The following is a 25863-nucleotide window of genomic DNA, read 5'->3' as shown; positions in this document are numbered from 1 at the left end:
AGGTCTGTACAGGTCTGTCCTTGCGTGTTCGTACGGGGAAGGAGGTGTGCAGAGGACAGACGTGTGTGTCTGAGTGTATATTGGGGGGAGAAAACACGTGTGTGCTGGTGAGCAGTGGGGCTGGAGGAGGCAGGACAGCCTGGTGTGAAGAGGGAAGGGAGATGGGTGAGCCAAGGTGTGGGGTGGAGCAGGAGGAGAGCAGAATGGAGAAGCTCAGAGTAGAGAAGGAAAGCAGAAGAGGTGGAGATGAACTGAGGTAGGGCTCTGTGCATGAGAAGCCTGGCAGTGAGGAGTGGGGGGAAGGCAAGGAGAAGACAAGGCAAAGAGAGGGTAGTTCCCCATGGCTGTCACAGTCCTTCCATTCTCTACCCATGTTCTGAGATTTCTTTTCACCCAACTTGCTCCCTTCCCTCCCAGTCCCAGGCTGCAGAGCTGCTCTCTCTGTGACAAGGGGCCACAGCTGAGCGGAGGCTGTGGAAACCCACAGGCAGCCTCCTGAGCAGCCAGGAACAGCCTCCAGTAAGACCAGGAAAGGGAAAAGCCCATGCAGGTGCAAACTGGGTAAAGAAGAGCCTTCCCTTCATCATGATTTGGAGTGAGGACAGGAGGAGCTGTTGTCTGGATGTGGGCTCCAGAGATGGGGATGACACCTACTCTCTGGAGCACAGGTTAGGGAAGGGGCAGGATGGGCTTAGTCTATCAGGGCCTGATCACAGGGAGGAAAAAAGAGCAAAAGCTGTCCTTCCTTGGGTCTCTCCCTCCCTTCCTCCCGCCCCTGCTCCCTCAGGCAGTTTCACAGGCCACCAGGAGGGGAAGAACACACATCTGGAGGTCACCCAATATCAGTGTAAAGGAGGAAATAAAGATTGCTCTGACGTGCCAGCTTGGACTCATTTAGGCTTCAGTCTGACACAGCGCTCCTCCTCTCCCTCTTGCTTTCTCCTGCAGAGTAAAGATTTACTGTGTGCAGGAGTCCTTCAAACCTCCCTCGTCATCTTTTCCAATCACTCACTCCAGCTCTCCCAGACAAGCACTCCCCTTCCCAGGGAGCCAGCACGGGCAGCTTCCCTGGCAGCACAACGCAGGTTCTGGGCACCAGGTCCAGCTCAAACCAAATCAACACTGCCTTGAAACACAGTGGAAGAGGAAGGCACCAAGACACAGCCACAGAACGAGTCAGCAGATCCCTGGGAGTTGGGGAATCTGACAGACAAGGTGCCAAGCACATGACATGCACCCACACAAGAGCGTTTCTGCGTGCACAGAACTTGGTCAGGGAGCGCAGTCCAGGTTCCATGGCCATCTGCTTCCACAAAGCACTTTCTACAGACCTATACAGAGGAAGATCCTGCCTGCCATGGGTGCTAAAACGTGCTGTGAGGACTGTGGGGGTCATACTCCTGTCTCAACACTTCCTGGTGTAGCCATGTCCATGCAGTGCTGCTACAGGTATATGTGGTACGTGAGAAGGACAACGTAGAGAATACACCTGAAGCCTGCATGGAGAGGGACAGACACATCCACTATGTGCTGGGATCTGATTTAGCCCAAAATGACTTCCCAGTTCTGGGAGACTTGGTCCAGTATCCTGCATGGGATTCTGGGATGCCTGGCTTCAGAACAAACACCCTGTGAGCTGCAGGATGGGTGGCAATGCCCCTGCAGTGCCTGGCTTGGGTTGTGGCTTTTTGTCCTCATGGGTCAGTATTAACCTTAAAGGCTGCTGAACACAGAATCCTGCCCCACAGTGTCCCATAACAAGACCTGTCAGAAGGAAACCACAAGGAAAGGCTGTATTACTCCATCCTCATCTCTAGGATCATCATCCTCACCTGTAGGATCATCCCCCCTTGGCCCTGTCCTGTGGCTCCTCCAACACCTTACCACAGCCATCAGCTTTATCTTTCACACACAGACATATTAAATAATTGCATCTTGCTTTCCAGGAGCTCTCCTTTTTACCTATTTTTCTCATTTCTCCACCTCTACTTCAGCATAACCCCATGACCCACCAGAAGTGATTAAATCCATGAAATCCCTACTGGGTCTAACACTTCCCTCCTGTTAAACCTGCTTTCCCTGTTCTGCTCTTCCTCACTATCAGGACCCACAAAACAATGCCCCAGCCCCCTTCACAATGCCCTGACTTCCAAGCACTGCACAGGAAAACTCTACCCAGCCTGTGCCAAACTGCAAGGGGATAAAGAATACCACAGAAAAGATCTGGTAGGAAATTAAACTACTGAAGTGTGATTTTTTTTACTACCTTTAACAGCTTCCCTCTTTGTCCTAACCTGCAGCACATGAAGAAAGTGGAGACCCTCTTTTTCAGTCCCACACATCAAATCTCATCTTGGTTCAGGCCTTACAGACATTACAAATCCAGAGAGGAGATTCAAGGAAACCTAGTATCTTCTTTTAACACTGGGGAAGATTAAGTATTGCAGGAAACCAACTCCTTTTTAAACCTCTCATCTGCGTACCTGGTCTTGAAAAGCATCTTTGTTATCCCTGTGGCTAGACCTCAACTGATGCAAACAATGAGATGCAGGACCTGAGACCACAGGAAAGGGAAAGTTTTCAGACCTTCTTCTGAGCTTTGCAAAGTCTGAACTTGAGTTCAGGTTTCACTATGTTGGGTTTAATCCCCTTATCCCCCCCAAGCACCTTGCATTCTGCTTTTCTTTTGCTCAGATTTGGTTCCAGGTGACTGCAGTACCCTCCCCAGCCCACAGCTCTGCCAGTGCTGCTCAGTCTTTCCCCATCCACACCTGAGAGGAAGCCCTGCCCTGTTTCTCCTGCTCACCACCTAGCAAGTGTGCCTTCACTCATCCCAGCATGAGCCCACCACCACATCCCCTCAAGCCCAGACCCCCTTCCCCTCCTCTCACAAGCCCCTAACCACAAGGCCAGAAGCTCTTCAAGTGGAAGCAGCTCATGAAGAGAACTCTCTCTCTGCAAAGAACCTATGAGACCCAGCCCAACTCCTTTAAATACATGCTCAAAACAACAGTGAAGAGCTAATTACTGCTACCTAATCAAGAGAAAACCCTCCCTGTACCCACACACAGACCAAAGTGAAGCAGGACAGCAGTTGGGAACCAAATCCCTGTGGAAGGTACACAGCCCTGGGAGGCACAGGAAGCATTGTCCCCGGGTCTCCTTCCCCTGCACCACATTTTTCTCTTTTCTCTTTTCTTTTTTTTCTTTTCCCATGTGATAATAAAAGGGCTCCCTCTCCCCTTGCCACTGCTCTCCATTTGTGGGCATTGCCAAAGAGCAGAGATCTGTGTGTCTCAGAGCAGCTATCGTATCACAAAGGATCCGAAGCTAGCAAAAAAGGGGCTAAAAATAGCCTGCAGCAGCACACTATATATGGAAGGAAAAGCAAAACAGCCCAAATGGAGTGCAAGGTCTGGATACTGGGGGATGGGACATCCCAGCCAGGGCTCTGTCCTTTATTCTGCTCAGGAGAGAAAACACATAGACTTGGGGGCTACAGGATAACGAATCAGAAACTGGTGCTCATCATGGACGTTCTCCCAAGTGGAGTCTCCCCAGGAAATTAGGAAGAGAAAACCTCATCTGTTAAAAAGGTCCAATACCCCCTTTCTAAGAGCTTTAGCCAACTGGCTGAGGAAAGGAAGGAGAGCTTTGAAAGCCTACTCAGCTCCTGGTGACTACTTTAGCCCACCATGTCAGTGACAGGCAAGTAAAGAACATGGGACTGTGTAGGAAAATCTCCCTGGGTGTGTGTGCGTCAGTGAGAGATTGTGGCCAGGGACGTCTGTCAGAGGCTGTACTGGGAAATCTAAATGCTATATATAAATGTGTGTAGAGAGGCATCGGTCAGCCTGTGTGCTGGGGAGGGTGCACAGATGAATGAAGGAACATATCTGCATGTCCCAACCAGCTTCTGACACCCATCTCCTGCCAGGCGCCAGCTCTGTGACTCCTGAGCCTGCTGCTGAGCTGTACCAGAGAGGGAGGCACACAAGGCAAGACTGAGCCCCGACTCATTAGCCCCCTGTTCCCAAGCCTTCCAAGAAAACTGAATAGCAGGGACCAAGCCTCTGCCAACTCCTACCTGATGCACAAGCAGCCTCACTGCCTGATGCTGGAAGGAGACAAAGGTGGCAGGGCTTTGGCATTAGGAGCTAGTGGAAAACACAGCTCAAGTCCCATTAAAGCAGGCTGTGTGTGTACACACTGGGACTCCCAAGAACCAGGAGCCACTTGCAGCCTCATATAATTGGGATCACTTTCCACACTGATAAGAAAGCCCAGCCAGATTTAGGGTCTGTCCTTCTGTGTGGTTCCAGCTTTTTATACAAGTTTCTAGCTGATGAAAGAAGTATGTACTCAGTTTTAAATGCTGCTGAGCACTGCCAGCTCTGTATCCTCTGTGTGCTCAGAGGGAGCAATGGGTGCTCAGAACCTTCACAATTGGGTTCCTGTCATGATTCCCCCGAGGAGCTGTATTCCTCTCCTTTGACCTGACTGCTTCCTGCTGCCCCCCAACTCACGGGAACAAACACCTCTTTTTTTTTTGGTATAGGCAGTTCCAGATGTCACTGGAATAAACTTAAGGTGCACCCAGTACCATCAGGTCTGAGAGGACTCAGTGATGAACAGCTTACAGCCCACTGTCTGGAATATTCACAGAGTACTTTGGGTGGGAAGCGACCTCAAAGATCATCTGGTCCCAAACCCCTGCAGCCCAGGGTACCCAAAGCCCCATCCAGCCTGGCCTTGAGCCCTGCCAGGGATCCAGGGGTTTCCACAGTCTCTCTGGGCAGCCTGTAGCAGGGCCTCCCCACCCTCAGAGTGCAGAATTCCTTCCTAACATCTAACCCAACCCTGCCCTCATTCAGCTTGAAGCCATCACCCCATGTCCTGTCCCTGCACTCCCTGGTGACCAGCCCCTCTCCCACGTTCCTGCAGGACCCCATCAGTAGTTATAGGATGTATAAGAATGGTTTACATCACACAGGAAGAGGGAAAGAACTTTGTCCTTCCCAAAGCAAGGGATGTTTCAGTTTGTACTTTCCAGGGAAGCATTACAAACCACCCTTACAGCAGGGCTTGTGCAACAGAGACGCTCAGGACCTGGCAGCACGTCTGTTTGCAAGTCAAATCCCCTGTGGCTCTGTATGTAAACCGGACCCCGTGTGTGCCATTACCTGCCTTAAACAGAAACGAGCCTCCAGCCCCCTCAAACGTGTATGCATTTTTGCATAATCCTTCCACAATGAAGCCCTACAAAGGCATTTCACTGAGGACTCCCACCCCAGTGAGAAACCTCGCTTCCTTTCCATTTCCCCCAGTTTGGGAACAGATTTTTTTACCTTTAAGTTCCCCCTCTTTTTAATTTTTCTAGCAAATAAAAGCTGCAAAGGGGATGTGGGGGGAGGAGGGGTAGGAAATTAAAACAAACTAAAAACGGAGTCCAGGCACAATCACCTTGTGTCTGGGAACGACAAGGGCTTTCCTATCAAAGGAAACTGAAGGTCACACTTTTCCTCATTGATCTTGCAATGTTTGTTAATTACTCTGTCACTGATGTGGCGAAGGATAATTAAACAGCTCTGTTTATATCTTATATGCATAATTATGTGCGCTGCCACTGAACTCGTGAAGACTAGAGAATGTGCTTCTCCAGAAGGGGAACGGACAGACGGGAGATGAGTTTCGGCTGCATTATTAACAGGAGGAGGAAAACATGCAGGCACACAAAAGGAGGAAAGTTTGATGGATTCACAAAGTGCTGAGATCAGGGGAGGGGTGCGTGCAGGTGGAGCAGACTGGGGGAGCTCTTTCAATTACAGATCTAACCCAGCTGAGTGACAAATTGGGGGAGGGAGCTGCTCTGCCCTAATGGAGAGAATTCAATTTACCCCAAGCTTTTACTAAGGTTTAGCACTCGTATGACCCCCAAAAATCAGTCTGGAGGGAACCTGGATATGAGAGAAAGAAATTCAGCTGGGACTTTGCCCAACATCTCTTGCTGAATCCAGCTTCTGAATGACCCACAAAAATGAGGTAGGAGCTACCTGGAAATAAGAAAGTGACAGAGGGTGGCAGAGCCCTGGGACAGGCTGCCCAGGGGGTGTGGAGTCTCCATCTCTGGAGAGATTCCAGCCCCGTCTGGACGCCGCCCTGTGCAATATGAGCTGGGGAGCTGCTTTGGCAGGGGGTTGGACCCCAGGAGCTCTCCAGGTCCCTTACGACCCCTGGGATTCTGTGAGTCTATGGAATGCCCACAGAGCCGGGGGAAAACACCCTGAAGCCGCACGCCGGTCGGCAACCCGAGCCCAGCGCTGGGGGAAGCGGCCCTGGCAGCCCCTGCGGTAACCCAGGGGACGGCAGCGGGCCGGGGCGCGGCCTGGCCCTGGCACAGCTCGGCCTCCCCCCGCAGGGCTCTCCGGGAAAAGCCACCGCCTCCCACCTGCCCCCGGCCCGGCAGGTGCGTCCCCTTCCCGGAGCCGCCCGCGGGACCCCGGGACCCCTCAAGCTGCGGCGGCCGCGCCGGCCCGGCCCGTGAGAAGCCGGGGAGGGGGCGGCCCGGCAGCTCGGCGGTGCGGGCTGGAGCATGGGCCGGGCTGAGGGGGCGCAGCGAGTTCCCGGCTGTGTCCCCTCAGCCCCGGGCTCCGGTGAGCAGGGCCCATCTCAGGGCTCATTCCCGTGGTGGAAGGTGCAACATGGGGCTGGACGGCTGGTCTGTGTGTGAACATGCCACGGAATCCTCCTGGGATCCCACACTAGGGCACTCCTGGCTCCTCAGGGAAATGTGTGACCAGGAAACCAGTGCACGCCACCTCTATGGCCACCTGAATGGTGGGAAAGAGTCTGTCTGTACTGGAGATGGACTCTTCCATGGGATCTGTGTGCTAGAAGGAGTCGTCCAGCCACGTCCATCCTAACAAACACCTCTCCTGAGAAGCGGGGCCAAAGCAGAGGCACTCTCAGCACGGGCCAAATGTCTGGCTCTGCAAGAGAATGGGTGCTTTCGCCCTGCTCCTTGGCTGCCAGATGCAGACAACAGCTGGCACAGACACACCAGCAACAGCTTTGCCTGTCCCACAGAAAACACAACTGAACCTGCCCTGCGCAGGGAGGTGGACGGAGCAGAGAGCTTACCTGAGGTGGTTCCTCCCCCCAGCTTGGAGCCCGTCTCGCCACTGGAGGACCGGTAGGCATCGTCCTTCAAGGCTGGCCCATCTGAATCCCTGTCATCCAAGAAGTTGCCATCTTGTGAGCCCCTCAGAGCGTCTGCTTCATCCCCGTTGTCTTCCTCGTCACTGCAGCCCTTGGGCTGCACCATGTAAACCCCTTCGGGGGGCACCTCCGCACTCTCAGCGCCCTTACATTCCTTGCCTTCTCCTCGCCCCAGCAAGGGCTCCTCGTTGTATTCCCCATTCACCCACTTCTCAATCACCTCCCTCCTTTTGTCCTCCTCAATCTTCTGCACGCGGCTGAGTCCATCCGAGAACTCTGTCCCCAGCTCCTTGGTCCCGGGCTGAGGCAGGTCCTTGTTGCTGCTCTCCCGCTGCGGCCCCTTGTCCGCTCGCGCCTGTTCGGCTCCCCCGTGGTCGAAGACGACCTGGCGGCTCAGCTTGGCACAGATTGCATTTAGCTTCAGGCCGCCTTTGCGCTTGGCAGCCATTGTGGGTTTTCCTGAGGTTGCGTCAGTGCATATAGTTCTTTCAGCTGGAAAGAGAGAGGGGAAAGAAGCGAGGAGGGGGTGTTAGTGGGATCAGACAACTTGAACCCAAACAGCAAATGGCTGGTCCCAACGCAACAGGCCTTCAGGCACACCAGCCTGAACGTGGTGGGACTGCCATCTGTTTCCTCAGCCTGGTGAGAGGCACGCTCTGAACCCACCAGTACCACGGGATGCCTCTGGCCTCAAGAGAGAGGCACCTACTTATTCTGGGACTGAATTCAGCTCAGAGGTCCTGAACATCTCAGGCAGGTGAATATAGTATGGACCAGCCTCAGCTCCTGGCTCAGGCTGGATGGGAAGCCTGTTAAAGCCTGACTCGCTCTCTCCTTCAGACTGCAGCACCACCAGCTCCATCCTAGATGTCTTGGCTGCCAAGCACCACCACCCACTAACTGCCCCCAAGCACCAAGAGCAGGGAGGAAAACTTCCCAAGCCTAACCCAAGGGACAGCAAGGTATTCACTTCATGGGGTTTACACATAATCTCAGAGAAGGAAACCAGTGTGGACCAGAAAGAACCAGTTTGGAGGACAGGAGCCCTGGCAAGTGTGTGCACTAGAGCAGCAGACTGGTGCATGGCTGTCGTATGGGAGAAAATTGCCTTGGGTTGGTATCAGTTGATCAGGCCCCTTTGCCTGCTCGCTCACTCTCACACACACAGGAAATTCTGCTCTCACACTTCCCAGCACAATCAGCTAATTAGTGTGGGTTTGTTATTTTAATGTAGTTTATTCATATGTGACAGCTAGTAAAGGAGGGGCAAGAGAAAGTGGGGGGAGAAAGGAAGAAGGTAAGGTCTTAATTTCAAGGTCACAGAGAATCTTGAACTAAATGGTCCCTATCACAGAGTCACTTGCATAATTACTGCACCAACAATTAACAGGATTCAATCACAAATAAAAGCAAAAACTGATTCTAAAGCAGCTGCATTGTCTCATTTCCCTCTTTATTTATGGTATCTGAGAGAGACATCCAGACTAAGGGTTAAAGGTCCCAAGGCAAGAAACACACAGCCCGGCTTTCCCCGGCTTTCCCCACAGTACGCGGTGCCGAGGCAGATCCTGTTCCCTGTCCCACAGCTCGGGAACAGCACCTGAGAAAATGCCTGCCTGGGACACATGCTGCTGGAGTTACTGCAGGGACATTGCTGGAGGTCTCTTGGACTGGAGGTCATGCTCCAAGAGAGGCCCATCACCGAGAGATAACAGAAACCATCTCCAAACCTCAAATGGTGAGAATGGGTTCCTCCACTGCACAGGAGTCCCTTGCAGCAGCTCAGCCTACACCTCCCTGTCACCAGCACAGAGGTGCTGCTCCACAGAAGCACAGTGAGATTAATCAGACCCCCTACAATGCATCCAGAAGCCATCGTGACAGCCCCTAATCCCATAACATGACAGCCCAATACAAACAGACTGAAACTTTAGACCTGCTGTCCAAGAGCCAGAGAGTGGCTGCTTAGCGTAAACTCCTGACAGCTTCAGACACGCTCCCCTGTCAAGGACTGCAAGAAGAATGCCCCCCGACAGATATATCAGCCCCCCACACAAAGGGAGGCAAAACGTGCTCCTCCACTTCCCCAAACGTGTGCACACACCCCCTCCCCAGCACTAACACCTACGTGCAAATCACGCTTTCCTGAAGGGAAGGCACACATTGCCCCCAAACACATCCCTCCCCACCGAGAGCTTGTAGCTATGGGAGAGCTGTGTGTGTGTGCTGGCACATCCCCTACGTGTCGTCATACACACATGGGTTAAGAAGTCCCATCTCCCCAAAATACACCCCCGTTCGCTCCCCCCGCGCGCTTCCCTTTCGCACGTTCCCCCGGCACACGCACACAGCCCTCACGCATACAGATGGGCACAGGCAGACGCCCGGGAAGCTGCAGAAGTCTCTGTGTGCTGGCACCTTCCCTTCCCATCACATTCCCACTCTATTTAGGGCAGAAAGCGAAGGCCGATTCTATGCACAACTGGCACCACAGAGGGGATCTTGGGAGGCTGCTGTGAGCTCCAACTGGAGCCTGGCCAGGACACCTACAGCTCCCGCCTGTGTGCTCGGGCGAAGGGCCAGCGGAGCCTCCATGGCTGCAGGTGGGTAGGACGGTGCCTCCCGCCCGGTGCGGTGCCTGTCCGGGGCTGGGGCACTGGGTCAGCGCTGAATCACCAGTGCTGCTCTCCCCAGCGCTGCCTGGTGATTCCCCATCCACATTCTCATGACACCCAGCCCTGCTTAACTGGTGAGATCAGCACCGCTCGCAGCTGGAGGTAACTGGGAGGCAGACACGCGGCAGCCCAAATCCCCGCTGCCCCCCCGCATCCCCCCCCCCCCCTTTGTGCAACAAGGGCAGGTCCCATTATTCTGGTCTGGAGGTGAGCAGCCAAGTGCGTGCACCAGCCGGCAAATGAATATATAAATATTTATTCAAAGGAAGAGAGGAACAGACGTTCCTGAGGCTGCACTTGTGGCATAGGCAGCAACTCCAGGGAGCCTGCAACTTGTCTTCCATCCCTATTCTAGCCTCCTCCCATCTCACACACCCTGGCTTTGCCCCTCTGCCTCCCCAGCTGCTGTCCCTTCAGCTCCTGCCTTTCCCCTCCGCATCATTCCTGTCCCTTCTCCCTGTGTTTGGGATTTGCTTTGAGCACAGCAATGATGCTCTTCAACGTAATGCACGTTCTGAAAAGGTACCTTTCCCCCGATCTATAAAATTCACCCTAGCAGAGCCCCTCCTGAGCTGGGCTCTGCCCTGCAGTGCCAGGCCTCCTACGTATCTCCATTCCACCCACGCATGTACGGCCACAGGAAATCAGAACTCCCAGGTTCTTCTCTCAACCTTGCAACCAACTCTCTACAAGCCTGGATGCATCAGTTTATCTTCCCATTGCCTTAGTTCCTTGTCTGTGGCACAGGAGGGATATCACCTACATGGACATTCCTATTCCCCTCTTGCAGCCTGCCAGTTTCAGAAGTGGGAGGGAAACGCTTCTCACCACTGGATGCTGAAGATGCCCATCAAGCCGGAGGGGACCAGAGCATCTCTGTTTCCTTCACTCAGGCAGCAGGAGAGGAATTGAGCTGCTGAATGAGGGACCCTCGTATCTGCCCAAGGTCAGGTCTGCCAGGCAGGGAGGGACCCCTGAAGCCAGGCAGAGGCTCCCTCTCCCCAGACTGAGCTCCCCACCTCAAATCACCCTTGCGTCTCCATCACACTGTTTAAAGATTCCAGGCTAAGTAAACATCCCCCTTCATTTTCTTCATCTAAATAGAAATGTTTTGATTTCACATCAATCTGAGGAAGCCGTTTATAACCTGAGCCTGTCACACGGACTTTTCATCTCTGCCCAGGACAAACTCTCCCACATGCTCTATTTACACTGAGCACTTCCTCTGAAAACAATGCCACCGGGAGTTTACTCCGCTTACCCCCTTCCCCACACCCTGTGAGGAGACACCCGCTCCCTCTGCTCTGCACCCAGTCCTGTGCTGTCCTGAGCACAGACATCCCCCCGCAGACAAGGCACGGCTGGCTGCAGCCAGGCCTGGCAAGGCCAAAGCCCACCTTGCTCTTTCGCTACCTCATCACCCCTTGAACCTGCTGCTGACAAGCCCAGGCTGTCCCCTTTCCCCCCCACCCTGTGCAGCCCCCAAAGCAGCGCCTTCTCACCTGTGACCTCCCCAGTGGGTGCTGCCGAGGGGCCACGGCTGAGCTCTGTGCCTCTCTGTAAGGGAGAAGAGGGGCTATGGGGGGGAACATGCCATGTGCAAGAACGAAGGGCTCTGCAGGGGGACAGAAATAGGGGTCCCAGCCGGGGGGCAAGCTGCACTGCAAAGACAGAGTCTGGCTTTGCAGGGAAGGGCAAAGAGAGACCAAATCTGGCCTTGGCCTGGGCCAGGGAAGAAACGCACCCCAGTAGAGAGGAGGAAGGGACCCGGCCATGGAGAAGGGCAGTGTGGGACCTGGATGAACCAGCTGGCACGGGTGGAGGAGAAAGGGTCCAGGCTGCATGGGACGAGCTGGGACACCCCCCAACCCACTGCTCCAAGATGGGGCAGGGGCTGAGGAGGGGCAGGAGAGGAGGGGCAGGATGGCCCGTGCTGCGGGGAGCGGGGTGCTGGCTGGGGAGGGGCGGTGTGCTGTCACTTCAGAGGGCCGGGTACATCGAACAGATGGAGCTTTCATATTCCTATTGAAGAGTTTTAAGCCCAGCTGAGCAGCTCCGTTCAAGAGGGAGGTCCCAGTGCCAGCTTTCCAGGAGCTGCAAGCTCTCATTCGATTAATTATTAACGGCATTATTTGGGGCGGGGAGGGGGAGGGAAGGAAGGCCAACATGCTGCACAGTCCTTTTCTTATTTAACCACTGTGGTGCAAGCTTGAGTGGAGAGACTCCACTATGCCCAGGGGCCCCAAACAGGGAGGGCAGCATGGCTTGTTTGGGGTGGGGTGCAAGGATGCTGCACTCTGAAGCACCTTCACACTTGAGCTGCAGTCCCTAGGACGGAGCCAAACCTTCACAGCAGAAGGCTGCTGGGGCGTTGGGAACATGCTTCCCCAGAGCAATGCCCTGGCAGTGCCCAGCCACACGCCGGGAGGAGGACGGGAAGGCAGCCAAACGCTCAGCCCCTTCCAGAAAACATTTCCCCTCCAGCACGAAGAGTCGTGCATTATCCCAGGCAGGGCCAGGGCGAAGGCAGCAACAGCCCGGGCATGGCCCACAACGTGTGAGAGTGGATTTAGTGTGTATATTTTCCCCTCTTCAGTTTATCAATAAAACATTTTATTGCTTTTAGCCCAGGAAATGACCTTGGATTAGTGGATGCTGTCTCTTCTGGCTGACCTTGGGGAGTTCACAAAGGCTCTTTAACAACCTCCTCTGCCCTGCAAGCATGGATCCCGCCTGTGCGCGTCTGCGTGAAGCCGGGGAAAGCCCTCGGTGCCAAAGTCGGACCTGACAGGCTCCGGCTCAGCACCAGCCAGGGAGGAGAAGGAAAATCAAAGCTGTGGGAGGAGAAATGAAGTGAGCAGCCAGGGCATCCTTACTGAAGCGCTGCCAGCTACGCTCCCTGCTTTCCCACAGCCGTGAGGGCTCTCCCCACGTACCCCAGCCATAAACCACAGAGGAGAGGCTAGGGACTCTCATCCCCGTGACCTACACCTGTCAAAGTGGGGTCTGCCTGACCCAGCACCGCTTGACCTTCTCCTGCCTACCACACTGGCAACTCCAGCTGCACAAAAGGCTACTTTTCTCCCCGTTTCCACTCCCAGAGCCTGGTTAAACCCTGGCCCAAAGGGGCAGAACCCAGCACCAGTTCCCTTCAGTGAGCCTGTCCTGCTTCCCTTTGCTCAGCCTTCTCGGCTGCAGAGTTAAGCTGTAATTTTCTGGTGACAGCGAGGGACAGCGTACTGACTCCAGCACCAGACAGTGAAGGACAGGAGACATCCTGAGAGGACGGGGGAATGAGGAGAGGCTGCTGCCTCTGTTTCCCACCCAGCCAGCTGGCTGCTCTGGTGCTGCTGCCCAGGCTTCTCCAGAACAGCTCAGGACCACAGGGACCCCGCTCTCTTTCCCTGAACAGAAACCAGCCCCATCATCTCTGAAAGGCAGGCATTTTCACTGCAGAAGTGGAATTACGGAGGGACGGAACGGGACAGGGGAAACCGAGAGGAATTCTTCTCCTCAGGGGAACAGAAACTCCACACAGGGAGGGCTGATGCTGAGTCCTGGCACAGCACAGGGCAAAGCCTCCCCGGGTGCTGCAGCAAACAGCCCATCCCACCAGGCAATCCCTCTTGCTGCCCTCCCCAAGCTAGCACAGCCCTCCTTTTCCAGCCACAGCCTCTCCCAGTGTCCCTTAGTACTGGGCACAGTGCGTTCCCAGCCCCTCCTGCAGACACCCCAACTCTTCCCATAGTGCAGGCAGAGGTGACCCCTCCCAGCATCACCACCACAGGGGCTTTGCCCAGGAGTGAGAGCCCCCTCCCAGCACACACCCCCCACCCCTCTGCCCGTCTTCTCCAGCCGCGTCCTGCTGAAGAGCGAGCCCTAAAGTGTTAACGGCGATTGGTGAAATGGCACAGCAGATTGCTACAATAAATAATTTACTGATATTTATAAATATTCAAATCAGCAGGCTTCAGAAATTGAAAGGGGGGGGCTGAGCTGAAGGGGAGGAGGGGTGTTTGTGATGGGGGGGGCTGACATTAATTCCCAAGCTCTCCAAATTCATTTGAGAACTGTTTCTCATTTCAAACAAATATTAAATCTTTTGGTGTCAAGTCTCCAAAATAAAATAGCAAATAGAAAGTCACCACCCTCTTGGTGGCCAATGCCTTGTCTGCCATGATGCTGGGCACCTCCAGCCCTGTCCCCTCGGACAAGCAGCTGCTGGCACAACGAGGGCAGCAATGGTGAGGTGTCTGCACCAGAGCAGAAACTCACCCAATCACACCTGTAACACAGCCCACCACACGACCAACCACCAACCAAGACAGGAATTCCCATTACTACCACCCACAAGGCCCTTGCCTTCATCTTCCAGCAGATTTTCTACATCCCGTTGGGAAGAAAGGGCTGAAGGTGGGAGCAATGGAGGTGGAGCCAGGAGTCCCAACTCCACCCTTGCAGCAGAAATGGAGCAGGGGGTCTGGGCTCCCAGCTTCCACTCCTTGCTCTGGAAAGGGATTTGGTTTGAGTGATTTAAGATGGGGTTTAAAAGCCAGGAGTGCTGGCTTCCAGCCTGGTATCCCATCATGGTGTAACCGTCAATAACCCCAGCTTTCTGTGCCTCAGTTTCCCCATGCATGAGGGATGAGGATGATTACCTACCCAGCAGGCTGAACCCAGTGTGTTTACTCGGGGCTTTGAGATCTCCGTATCAACACTGTCCCTGTGCTGGATTGTTACTAACTGAGTCTTTTCCACCTCTGAGCATCCCACTGACCCCTTAGATGGCTGAGGGAGATGATCCTCTGCCCTCCCCTGGACCACCCCACTGGTAACGCGAGGCTCCAGCATGGGGTGAATTTCCCCTGGATGAGTAATGGCTTTTCTAATGCACGGGCAGGCTGTCAGCTTCCCTACTCCCAGTGTTTTATGGGTTTAACTGAACGGCTCTGAACTCCCTAGTAAGAAATAAAGTTATCCCTCAGCGTCCCTTCTAAACATTTCACTCAGTGCAAACGGTGTTTAAGAAAAATGAGGACATATTTCTTCTTAAGGATGCAGTATCCCCCTTCAGAGGCCTAATTTATGCCATATATCACTGGCCAGGGAGAGAAAGGCAGCACAGACCTCACACTAGGAGTGAGCTGGCCCTAGCACAGCCCAGGCACCGCCGCTCCCGCTGCAATGGTGCAATGGGCTGCAACTCCAAGTCCTCCGCAGAGTCCCCGCTGGAGAGCAGCGCCCGCCTGGCAGGCAGCAGAGCAGGACGGACACCTGCTAACGCTCAGCACTGCGCTGCCGCAGCCCCCGCCGCAGGGACCTCCTCACCTGCGCCGCCCCAGCCTGAGCAGACCCCGTCCTCCTCACCCTGCCCCAGCTCAGCCCCATTCAGGGCTCTTCTCCCCCCCCTACACGGCTGATGTGTGAGAAGCCTCTGGCGCCGGCCCCGCTCCCTTGGCCTGCGGTGGCCTCCTCTGCGCCGCTGCCTTCTCACCTGCCGCTGACCTGCTCTGCTGCCGCTCGACCAGCTCTTCACAGGCATTTGGCACAGCTGGTGGGGAAAGTGGTTCAAGCGCGAGCAAGGACAGGACTAATCCTTCTTCACAGCTCTTTAGTAACGCACGTCTGAACCCTTTCCTGAGCAGATCTCAAAAATGATCCGAAATGTGCTTTGATCTCGTCTAGCCCCAGCCTCCTTACTCCCAGAGCTGCTAAGGCCCTGCCTCTCCCCCCATCCCCAAGTGCCAGGGCAAAGCTCCTTGCCTCTGCCCTTCCCTTCACCCTGCTCTGCACTCACATACCCCGAAGCTCTGGAGGATGAGGAATAAACCCCTCTTTCTGCATAGGAGTAACGCAGGGAACCTCCAGAATTAACCAAAGTGGGAAGAGGGAAAAGAGTGACTAAGAGGAGTGAGGAACTGTGGTTCTGCTCCCTGCTCTGCTACTGACCTCCTCCTTCTCTTGGGGCCAACATCATCACATGGGCTCCCCTTCTGCCCTTGACCCACTGGGTCTCTTCAGATGGTTGGCCATCTGGGCAAAGATCTCTTGCCCAGATTGGTGGGCCCAGTGTCCTGTTTGCCATTTCAGGTGCTACTGCAATTCAAGCAACTCCAGAGGAAAAGCACTAACTCAGAACAAGCTGAAGCTCAAAAGTCTCTTGTGTCCTGCAGCCAACTTTCTCGTTCATGTGTCAATGCAGGACCTTTGATGAGACATTTCCAGAGTTTCCTCCTCTCAGTCCCATGAAAACCTGCTCCTGGCGCTGCAGCCCAATGCAGCGAGCAGGGTCTCTCACTGCTCCCAGAGCTGAGAGGCTGCTCCCTGGGCGCCTTCTGTCTTCAGTCTTTCTTTCAGATAACAGAAAGCCAAGAGGATCAGCTTTTCTGATCCAGTTTATCCTCCTCGCCCTATTTATTTATTTATTATTAATTTTTTAGTCCAGTTAAAAGGTTTACTATCCAGACGAGCCTAAGTGGCCTCACTCAGCCTAAGTAACTCTATAAATCAAGGGGAACTGCTAACATCTACATCACGATCCCACCATCAATCTCCCCACAGGTTGTGAAGAAAACCAAGGGGAAAGACGCAAAATGGAGAGTGAGGAGTATTAGCTCATCACCATCAGGTCCCTGCAGACTGGCTGTGGCCCTTGGAAAACTCTATATGATGCCAGATATGTTGTCAGGGCAACTAAATGCAAACACGGTGCCTAACCTCACCTCTCCATAGACACATATACACAATCCAGGTGCTGTGCCAGGAGGACACGGTGGGCACAAAGAGAAGGAGGGAAGGGCTGGTGGAGAGCAAGGAGGGCTGGGAAAGCCTCCAGAGCAGGGCCAGCCAGCCTGTGTGGGAGCCAGCTCCCAAGGAATGGAAGAAGCAGCCAAGGCATGAGCCTCTTGAAAGGCTGCACAGACTCTGTAAATGCTGAGCGAGATGGGGCATGGGGAGCAGTGAAACATAGAGCGGGTAGAGAGGGAACCAGCCTTGGCTGCAAGTACCTGATGCTAGGGGAATAAAAAAGATCAGGTCTCTCACAGGATGCAGATTCATAAGGGAATTGCTCAAAGTTTCATCACTCCCTCTTGGTGAGTGGTTTTGGGACGTTACTTTGCGCAGCCTCCAAACCCACCACGACCCAAGTCAGTGGAGGGCAGCTCCCCAGCTTTAGGCCAGGCTCAGTCATCAAGGGCAAGGGTTAAGTGAACCTCTCCTCAAAAGGTGTCCCTCCAAACCCAGCTGGTTGTTGGTAGGCAGCTTAAGAGCAATTTGCAATCCCTTTCAGCACTATTAAGCTCAGACCCAACAAAGAATGCAGACTCCTAATTAATTGCAGTGGGAAGTCAGGAGCTAAATGGGAGCTGGGAGCCTGAATGCTTGTTGCATCACTAAGAAACACAGGGCCAGAAAAAGTTCATTATTGTGGTCTTTCAAGGTCCTGCAAAGTAAATCTGTGTGTTAGCCCACATGAGGTAAAGGAGACCTCAGCAAGAGCTGCATGACAGAGCAAAGGAGAGTGTCTTGGCCTTCCAGCTTGGGTTACATCCTCCCCATGCCCCGAGCTGCTGCCTGCGCATATGTATGTGGTCAGGTCAGTGCTCTGGGCTTGACATATATAGAGGCCACTCGGATCCCTTATGGGGTTCTATAACCCCTGAGTGGGGCTAGGGGTCTTCTGTGACCCCGCAGAGCAGCGCCCATCACACCCAGCATTGGGGGTCCAGGCACTCTTTGATTCCCTAGCACCTGCAAAACTGTGCAGCACGGTTAGGAGCAGCGCCCATCCATCCTGCCTGTGTGCAAAAGGCTGGCAGCCTGGCCAGAGGAGAACTCTGGTGCCAGAGCTGCAGCTCATCCCTGAGCTTATTAACTGGGCAGTCCTGCCCGAGCACGGTGGGAGAGAAGCCCCAGCAGTGGGGCTGTGGACACTCTCTCCACGCTCAGCGCTCACACCCACACTAATTCTCTGCCTGGCCTTTCGCTGCTCTCTCTTCTGGTCATTAGGGCTCATCTTCTTATCTCCTGTCCTGAGCCCAGCCATGTGCTGGTGCTGCCGCTAACTGCCAGCACCCATGGGTGGGAACACACACGTGGCCGTGCAGGTGCACCATCACATGTGGGAGCACACGCGACCCAGCACACAAACACAGGCAGTGGCGTGCCCCTTCGTGTGGTCATGAACGTGTGCACACAGACCACACGCTAACACACGCCAAGGGCCGGGCACCGGGCGAGGGTGACACCCGCACACCGCGACACACGGCAGATACGCAGCCTATACACCTCCCCGGAGACACGCACCCGCACGCACCGAGCTCTGCTCAGCCCCGCACACACCGGGAGCACCCACGCACACCCAGCCCGCACCGGCAGCCGCACACACGCAGTCACACACAGGCAGCCACCCGCGTGAGGGCAGAGCACCCTGCACACACACACACACACACACACACACACACTTCCAGCACAAGCCTGCGTGCCAGCAGCCGTTTATTCTGCAGCCTGGGGTGAGAAGACAGTGGGCTCCCAGCCGGAGCCCGCAGACACTCGTCAGCAGGGACAGCCACACTCCCCATCCCACCAGAGAGCCCCTCTTTACCCCCAGCCCATCTGCACCTCACACCTTAAGGCAAACAGAGCATCGGTGAGTGTCTCACTGGCGCTGGCGTCCCAGCGGAGTGTGTGCCGGGCAGGGGATCTCTCCCTCTCCCTCTCTCTCTTCCACTCGCATCTTTTCATGAACTCTATTTCTCTTTCCTTTCTGAAAACAACTGAGCTGTAAATACTGTTTAACCTTCTTCCCCCCTTCCCCCCTCCCCTCCGCACTATAAAAACACAAATATGCCATAACTCAGCTGGCTCAGCCGCCGCGCCTCCAACATGCCCTGCTCCAGGCCTCTCAGGAAGGTCATAACAAACGACTTTCCGATTCAGTGCTCCTGAAATAATTTTGTGTATTAAAACCTGAATCTGCACTTTCTGGACCGAAAGCCTCTCTTAATTATGGCAAGCGTCCTTGGGATGGACAGTGATCCTTCACTACAGCACCGCTAACCAACCGGAGAAGCAGCCGGCTCCGGCTCCCCACCACCACCTCCTCCCGCTGCCCCCTCCCACCACCACCCAACCCACGGCCCCCCTTGCTCCCTCGCCCCCCCGCCTTCCCTTTGCCCAATCTGTTTTCAAAGTGTGTCTGTCCTTTATTAAATTGTTTTCTTTTCCACATTATCAGTTGCCATGGAGACCTCATCTCTCGGATTATTTGAATTTCATTATATCTATTGATTTGGGAGCATTTCATCTTTTTTATTGTTTTTCTGTCAATTTTCAAAACGAATAACCATCTAATTTGCGTCAGTGCTGATTATGTTTGTCCCTCAATAGAGGTCGGCAGCTGCGTCGGGGAAACAAATCAATGGGAAACCATCATAAACCTCCCCAGTACAATCTCCAGGATATGTGGGTGACATTCCACGCCTGCGAGAAACACTCATCATATCCAAACTTCTTTCTTTCTTTTCTTTTTTCTTCTCCCCTCTTTTTTTTTTTTTCTCTTCTTTTTTTTTTCCCTCTTTTTTATTCCCCCTCACAGCGAGCTCGGCTGCCCAGCGGCGGGTCACATTTAAAATCCTATTTGTTTTACACACTTCCCTGTACAATTTTGGCCACATCACATTTTCAGACAGGGAGGGGATGAGGGTGAGAAGAGGGAGAAGGAATTTTTCTGGGCTTCACGTTTTTTTTGGGGGGGGGAAGAAAGAAGGGAAGAAAGGGATGATGAGGGGAAAGAAGAAAAGAGAAAAAGTGGATCGGGATTGCAAATTGCTTACTATGTTTTTTTTTTAAATAATTTATGCAATTTTAAGCATTTATGTATAAATTTTTTAATAAGCCACCCTGGAGCAAAATAGCCATTAACATCCCGACGTCCTTCTGTCCAATGGGCTCGTGCGCAGGATCAATTTCCGAGAGTACTCTCCTTTCTTTTTTTTTACGACATGATAAAATGCTTTTAAAGCAACTTACACAAATATGGAAATTTTTTTTTCCCCTCCTCTTTTTTTTTTTCCCTCTTTTTTTTTTTTTTTTTCCCTAACAGCCTCCACTTACTCACCGGGGAACCGACCGGGAGCGTGCAAGTGTGAGTGTGTGTGTGTGAGTGTGTGTGTGTGCGCTGGGGAGGGCAGTTGGCAGAAGGATAGACCCAGCCCTAACTGGAACGGACCTGCCTGTCCTTCTAACAAGGGCATAAACTTTCATTAGCGATGCACACAGTCAAAGGCAATTTAGGGAAACGCGCTGTACAGAAAAGGAAAACCTCAGCGGTTTTTATACAGCGGCTCCTTGGCTCCGTCCAGGGGGCTCTATCCTTGAGCTCCCGCTCTCCAACCAAAGTGACCCCACTGGCCGTGGGGGGAGGTAGGAGTTGGGCTTGAGGGGGTGAAGGGGAAGAGGTTGGGGCTGCTCTCAGGGATGCTGGTGCCCGGGCAGGGCCAGCCTCGGCCCCGCCACCAGCCTGCACTCCCTGCAGCTGGTCCGCAGAAGCCAGTGGATATTAACATCTTGCTGGAACCCACGGGTCCTACAAGAAGCCCAGAGGTATCTGCTGCTCTGCCCGCTGCAGAGCATTGCCCCTCCAACAGACCAGCCCCCCCCCAAGTCTCTATTTTGAGTTTCTGCACGCTGACGAGTAGCTCGCGGCCGCTCGATGCCCCTCTGGGGCATTAGTGACAAGCTGGTTCTGCCCAGACCGGACAGATGTGTCGCTGCTGCTGCTTCCATAGGGTGCACAGGCTAGTTATTTTTGCAGCTGGGACATGTTCTGCCTCACACAGGAACCTGGAAAATGCCATTCCTCAAGGGACGGCTCCTGCCACTGGCCCCACGAGCAGGCACAGCTCTGCGGAGGAGCGACCCGAGCACACGGGGCTGGAGTGAGAGCAGCCCCACATGAGGGGCTCAGCGGTGTCTCAAAGTCACATCCACACACTGGAAATGACACAGAACTCTTTCTCCAGCTAGCAGCTCCCCTGGCCCTGTGTCTTTGGGGCTGATGCTTACGGACAGACAGACAGACATGCCCAAGCGTGGGAAGCCCAGTCCGTATTCCTTTTATTTGCTTCGACACGAACCCCTCCTGACCCTGGTTTTTCTACTAGAGCAGATTTTCTTCACCTTTTTGTATGACACACTTCCAGAGATAACACAGACCAATGAATTAATCCCAGTGACAGCAGGCTGGCATGTTACTGGTACCTTACCCAGAGCCCTGCACACTCCCAACCATCCCAGCCCAGCCCAGTCACGCTCAGCCCAGCCAGGCACTGCTGCCCAGCCCAGGGCTGTGCACACACCCAGCCCTGGGCATAGTGTATGTGGGGATTGCCACTAAAGCAGGGGTAAAAAAAACCCCAACCCAAACTACAATAAAAAATTCAAGGGGCAGCCAATGCTCAGCTGGAAAAACACAAAGTGCCGAGAACAGCAAACCCAATCAATAACAATCACAACCCAGCAGCGGGTGAGGAAAGCGTGAACCGTTTTGGCCTGCTCCCTGCATGCTCACCCACTGGGGAAAACACAGTCCCCAGAGGCCCCTGATTTCAGCCCCTCTTGCTCCACCCTACATTCACCCTCACCAAAAAGCTTTACAGAGTGCGAGTCCCCCAGGCTCCTGTTTTGATCAGAAACTCAGCACAGAGGAGTGAGGATCTCTGCACAGAGGAACAGGACCCCTGGCAATGAGCTGGCACCTCAGGATGGTTCTTGATGCTATGAAAGGCTCTGCCTCCAGCAAAGCGCTCCTTACAGCCCGTATCCCCCTGGCTGCCCCTCCAAAGTTTTGCCCTTTGTGTGCCCCTTCCCCTTCCAGGTGCCTCAGCGTGCTCTTCCTCTCCCCTCTTTCCTCAGCTTCCCAACACCATCCAGCTTCCTCCTGCCCAGCATCTGCCAAACCTGCTGCGCCCCAGTCCGCACGTCCGTAACCCTTTCCTCACCTCTTCCCTCAGCCCCCACGGTCTGACTGCCCATGGCTGGTGGGGACAGCCATGCTGCCACGGACCAGTGACCAGCCTGAAGAGGAGCAAAGATGAGACCTGCCAGGGAGAAGGTGAGAGCTCTCCCTTCTCTTGGTCTTGCATCATTCCTCACCCAGACTGTAGAGATTTGGGGGATTTCACTGTACCAGCAGAGAGGTCAGCAAGAGTTGAAGGGTTTCAGATCACATATATCACTCTATATGGTCTTATCTGTAGTGAACACTAAATATAGCCAAGCCAGACCTGGAGGTGACTTCAGTGCCACAACGCAGAGACACTGGCCACTGCACAGGCACCTTCTGCTACCTCAACACAACACAGATGTCAACAGTCACAATCCCAAATTGAGGATGCCTGTGAATTCTCTGTCTCCCACTGCCAAAACTACGAGCCAGCTCCTCTCTCCCTTTTGCTCTCTCAGGTGCCCATAATGGCTCCTCCTTTCGAGTGCTGACCAGCAAAATAAGGCAGCTCAAAGGTCCATTTTTCCATGGGATGTGGACCCTCTTATCTATGGCATGCCAGCATCTGTTCCAGCATAGCTACTTAAATCTTAACAGTGGAAGAAGCTCTGTATAGAAGGGGAAAGTCTCTTGTGTGGGTCAGAATAATTAGGCTGAGCTCAAATTGGCTTTAGGCATCTGCTGCTGCCTCTGAGCGACATCAAGCCATGCTGCTTCCATCAGCATCTCTCTGCTGTTAGCCTCACCCCGTACAACAGAGGGGACCACATACTGCCTCACGTAGGGCATCTCTGGGAACAAGACTTGCTTCAACAGAAGCCATAAAGCCTCCTTATCCAGCGATCATTAAAGCCAGGAGAAAAGAGGCCAGACAGCGAGATTGAGATGAGCCATTTCCCCAACAAACTTGCTTCCCTTTTTCATTCGCTCCTTTCTTTCCCCCCCCCCCCCCTTTAACTGTCATTAAAATAACAAGTTTCTGTTACAGTCTAAACATTCCCACATTGTATAAAGGGTTATGTTACACCAGAGTCACTGCCGGGCCCAGTGTTTGCACAGAAACCTCACTGCAGGTCCCCCCTCCTGACGAAGTGACTTATTAAAGTTTAAACAGTAATTAACAGAACAATAAAAATAAAGGGATGTTTGGGGAGTCGTAGTGCACACAGGGTTTTTGGCAGTGCCAGCACTTTTCAGTGCCCTGCGCTGGCAGAAAGAAAAAATACAGTGGGAGAGATGGTGTGCTGGAAGCCATGACAGGCGAGGCCTGAGGTGCGATCCAGGCCCGGGCCGAGGGTGCGGAGAGCAGCGGGCAGCAGGATGAGAGGGAAGGGTCCAGGGGGAATGGGGAAAGGATGCCAAAGGGTCACTCAGCAGGAGGCTGAGTCGGGTTTGGTACTCGCTGCCAGCCCAGCACTCAGTCTGTGTGAGTACGGACAGCGCCGAGGGCCCGCGCTGCCTGCTTCCAATTCTGCCGAGAAGGCCTAGGCAAGCCCCCAAAACCTGAGTTTGGGGAACTGTGTCTCTGAAACAAGCCCTGGGCTTTGGGGAAGTAGCTTTTTGCTTTAAAAGAGAGCGGCAGAGGTGAAACAGCAACCAGAAAGCAAGCCCCTGAAAAATATCTTGCGACAGGGACAGCTTTTACAAGAGACCCCAAGAGCAGCCCCCTTGCTTGGGAGCTTTAAAACTGGGGAGAAGAAGGTATTTTGTAGGGACCGATCCTCCTCTGGACTCATGCAGGTGTGGGGAGCTCTGAGCTGCAGATCTACCAGTGTATTAGCAATGACATGGACATTCCCTCCTGGAATGCAATCTGAGCCAGGACCACAGGGCCAAGCACTAAGTGAGCCTAACTTGATGTGAAGGACCACAAGCCCATCTCTCCCACCAGAGCAGAGCTTTTCCAATCCATGCAGGACTGGCTAATCCAGGCTCCCTTACAGGAACAAAACTGTTTTTCCTCTGTTTTGTTCCCATCTCAGTTCCCTGCCTTGCCCAGGATGAGCTCCAGAGCATGTGGGGTAGAGTTTAAGCTTAGGTTGTCAGCCTCCCCTGTTACCCAACATGCAGCAATGCAGAAAGATCTCATATGAAGATATTTTTGGTGCCTATTGTAACTATTCTCAAATGTTTGCCTCAGTAGCTCACAGTGCTAGTTGGCTCTAGCCCTGATGTGTGACTCAGTACACGCAGCATTGTGCAGTCCCATGTTTGCTAAATCTCTTCCAGTACAACCACTCAGTTTGCAAATAAAAAGACAGCTCCGTAAGGGTGCATCGCCCCAGCAGAGCCAACTCGGGGAGTGCTGCCTTGAGCCCCCTCCCACAGAGCCCTCCCCAAGTCTGGGGCTTCGCATCCCATGCTGGCCAGCCCAGCTGGGGAGCAGTGTGGTTCTCATCTGGGTTGGGGACCTGTCCCACTCCCCCAAGGACCCATGTGGAGACTGTCCAGCACCAATTGCTCCCAGCCTGCCCACAACCTCCCTTCACTCCTCTGCTGGGGTGTAGGAGGAGGAAAAATTTCCCAGACTCCACTGCTGGTGGAGCCCATGGCAGCTTCGTAAATAACCATGGGATGCCACCAGAAGTCCCAGTATCACACCAGTACAAGTCACCCAAGTGAGGACAGTGGGACCCAGCATGCCTGCTGATACCTCCAGGACACTAAACCTCCCAGCTCAGAGTCACACACCAGGCCTGCAAATCTATTCTGCAATAAAACACATTCCAAAGGCCGCAGCCTTGGCGTTAGAGCCTTGGTGTTAGAGCCTGGCCTTAGAGCCATCCCTGAAGCTGATTCCTCCTCTTCAGTTCCCTCGATTAGTAAGAAGGACTCTGTCTTCTGCTTTCTCAATGTGAACTACCCAGCTTGTTTCTGCAGCTGTTACACTGGCACTGCAGGGCAGAGACACGTTTCCAGCTTCTCAAAGTCAGCAGGTCTCATTCTACTTCCAGCAGCTCACTGGTACCCAGTTCAGCACTATCACTCACTGACAAATACCCACCAACTGGAAAAAGCCACAAATATTGATGAGGGATCCTGGCTACTCTGCTGCTCCTACCCTCCCACTGCAAACACTGCTGGGTCTCTGTGGGGACACCCAGCCACACTTGCTGAGCAACCCAGCTTCCAGCCTCTGCTCCCTCCATCTGCTTTCCCACCAGGCCTGGGAGGAGAAGCCACCTCCAGACACTACAGAGGAGTGGGATCTGCAGACACCGAAAGCGGTTGAGAGTCCCTGCAGACACTGTGGCTGGTGGCTCCCTGGGGATGGGGAATCACTGTCTTTGAATGGCTAATCCTGAACCTCATGCAGATCTCCTTCTCCCCAAAGACAACAGTGACTGGGACCCACTAGCTTTCCCGAGGGCTGACTGAGGAACATTTATGAGTCCTTTGTAGTCTGGAGTAAATAGCAGGGATGGCCATGATTTGCTCTGTGGTCTGGGAGAGGAGGGAGATCAGCTCTCAAGAACCGAAGGAAAAGTGTTAAAAATGTGACTTCCCAGGCAATTACCAATGGTGATTTTTAATAAGCTGTTTTCTAGGCACTGGGGGAGCAAGGGACATGGGGGAATCAGCTGCTGTGAATCTGAATTCAGCCCAGGTTTCAAAGGTGCTGGTTTAATAAGCTGTGAGGCGAGCCTGCACTAGCAGCAACAGCCCGGCGAACGAGTGCCAGAGCGGGGGGCTGGCATATCAGGGTTCAGAATTAATGAAACCAAGACCTTGGCAACCCCAGTGATTTGACTGCATTCTGGTGTAAATTGATAAACTTGCGTGGTGCTCCAGGGAGGATGTGAGATGGGAGGAAGGGGGAAGGGAGAGGGTGAGTGGGAGACATCCTGACGCCCCTTTCCCCCTCACACTGGTGTGACACATGGCTTGGCCATGCCTCCCCTGCTGCCCTGTGCCCTGTTCAGCACCTTGCTTCATCGCTGGGGACTTCTGTCTTCACAAAAA

General features: G+C 53.8%; 1 protein-coding gene across 1 annotated transcript in view; it reads right to left on the bottom strand.

Annotated features, from left to right (window-relative positions):
* Positions 1-25863, bottom strand: part of CASZ1 (castor zinc finger 1) — a gene marked incomplete at its 5' end in the record, with an annotated part of 93097 nt that overhangs the window by 42261 nt on the left and 24973 nt on the right. Inside the window, one exon of the mRNA XM_084274800.1 lies at positions 7141-7710. Within this exon, the coding sequence (XP_084130926.1) occupies positions 7141-7710 (570 nt within the window). The remainder of the gene's footprint in view (positions 1-7140; positions 7711-25863) is intronic.

Source organism: Gallinula chloropus (genome assembly GCF_964237585.1).
Source record: "Gallinula chloropus genome assembly, chromosome: 23".
Taxonomy (NCBI): domain Eukaryota; kingdom Metazoa; phylum Chordata; class Aves; order Gruiformes; family Rallidae; genus Gallinula; species Gallinula chloropus.
The sequence above is the reverse complement of the archived record's forward strand: the minus strand, read 5'-3'. Positions and strand labels throughout refer to the sequence as shown.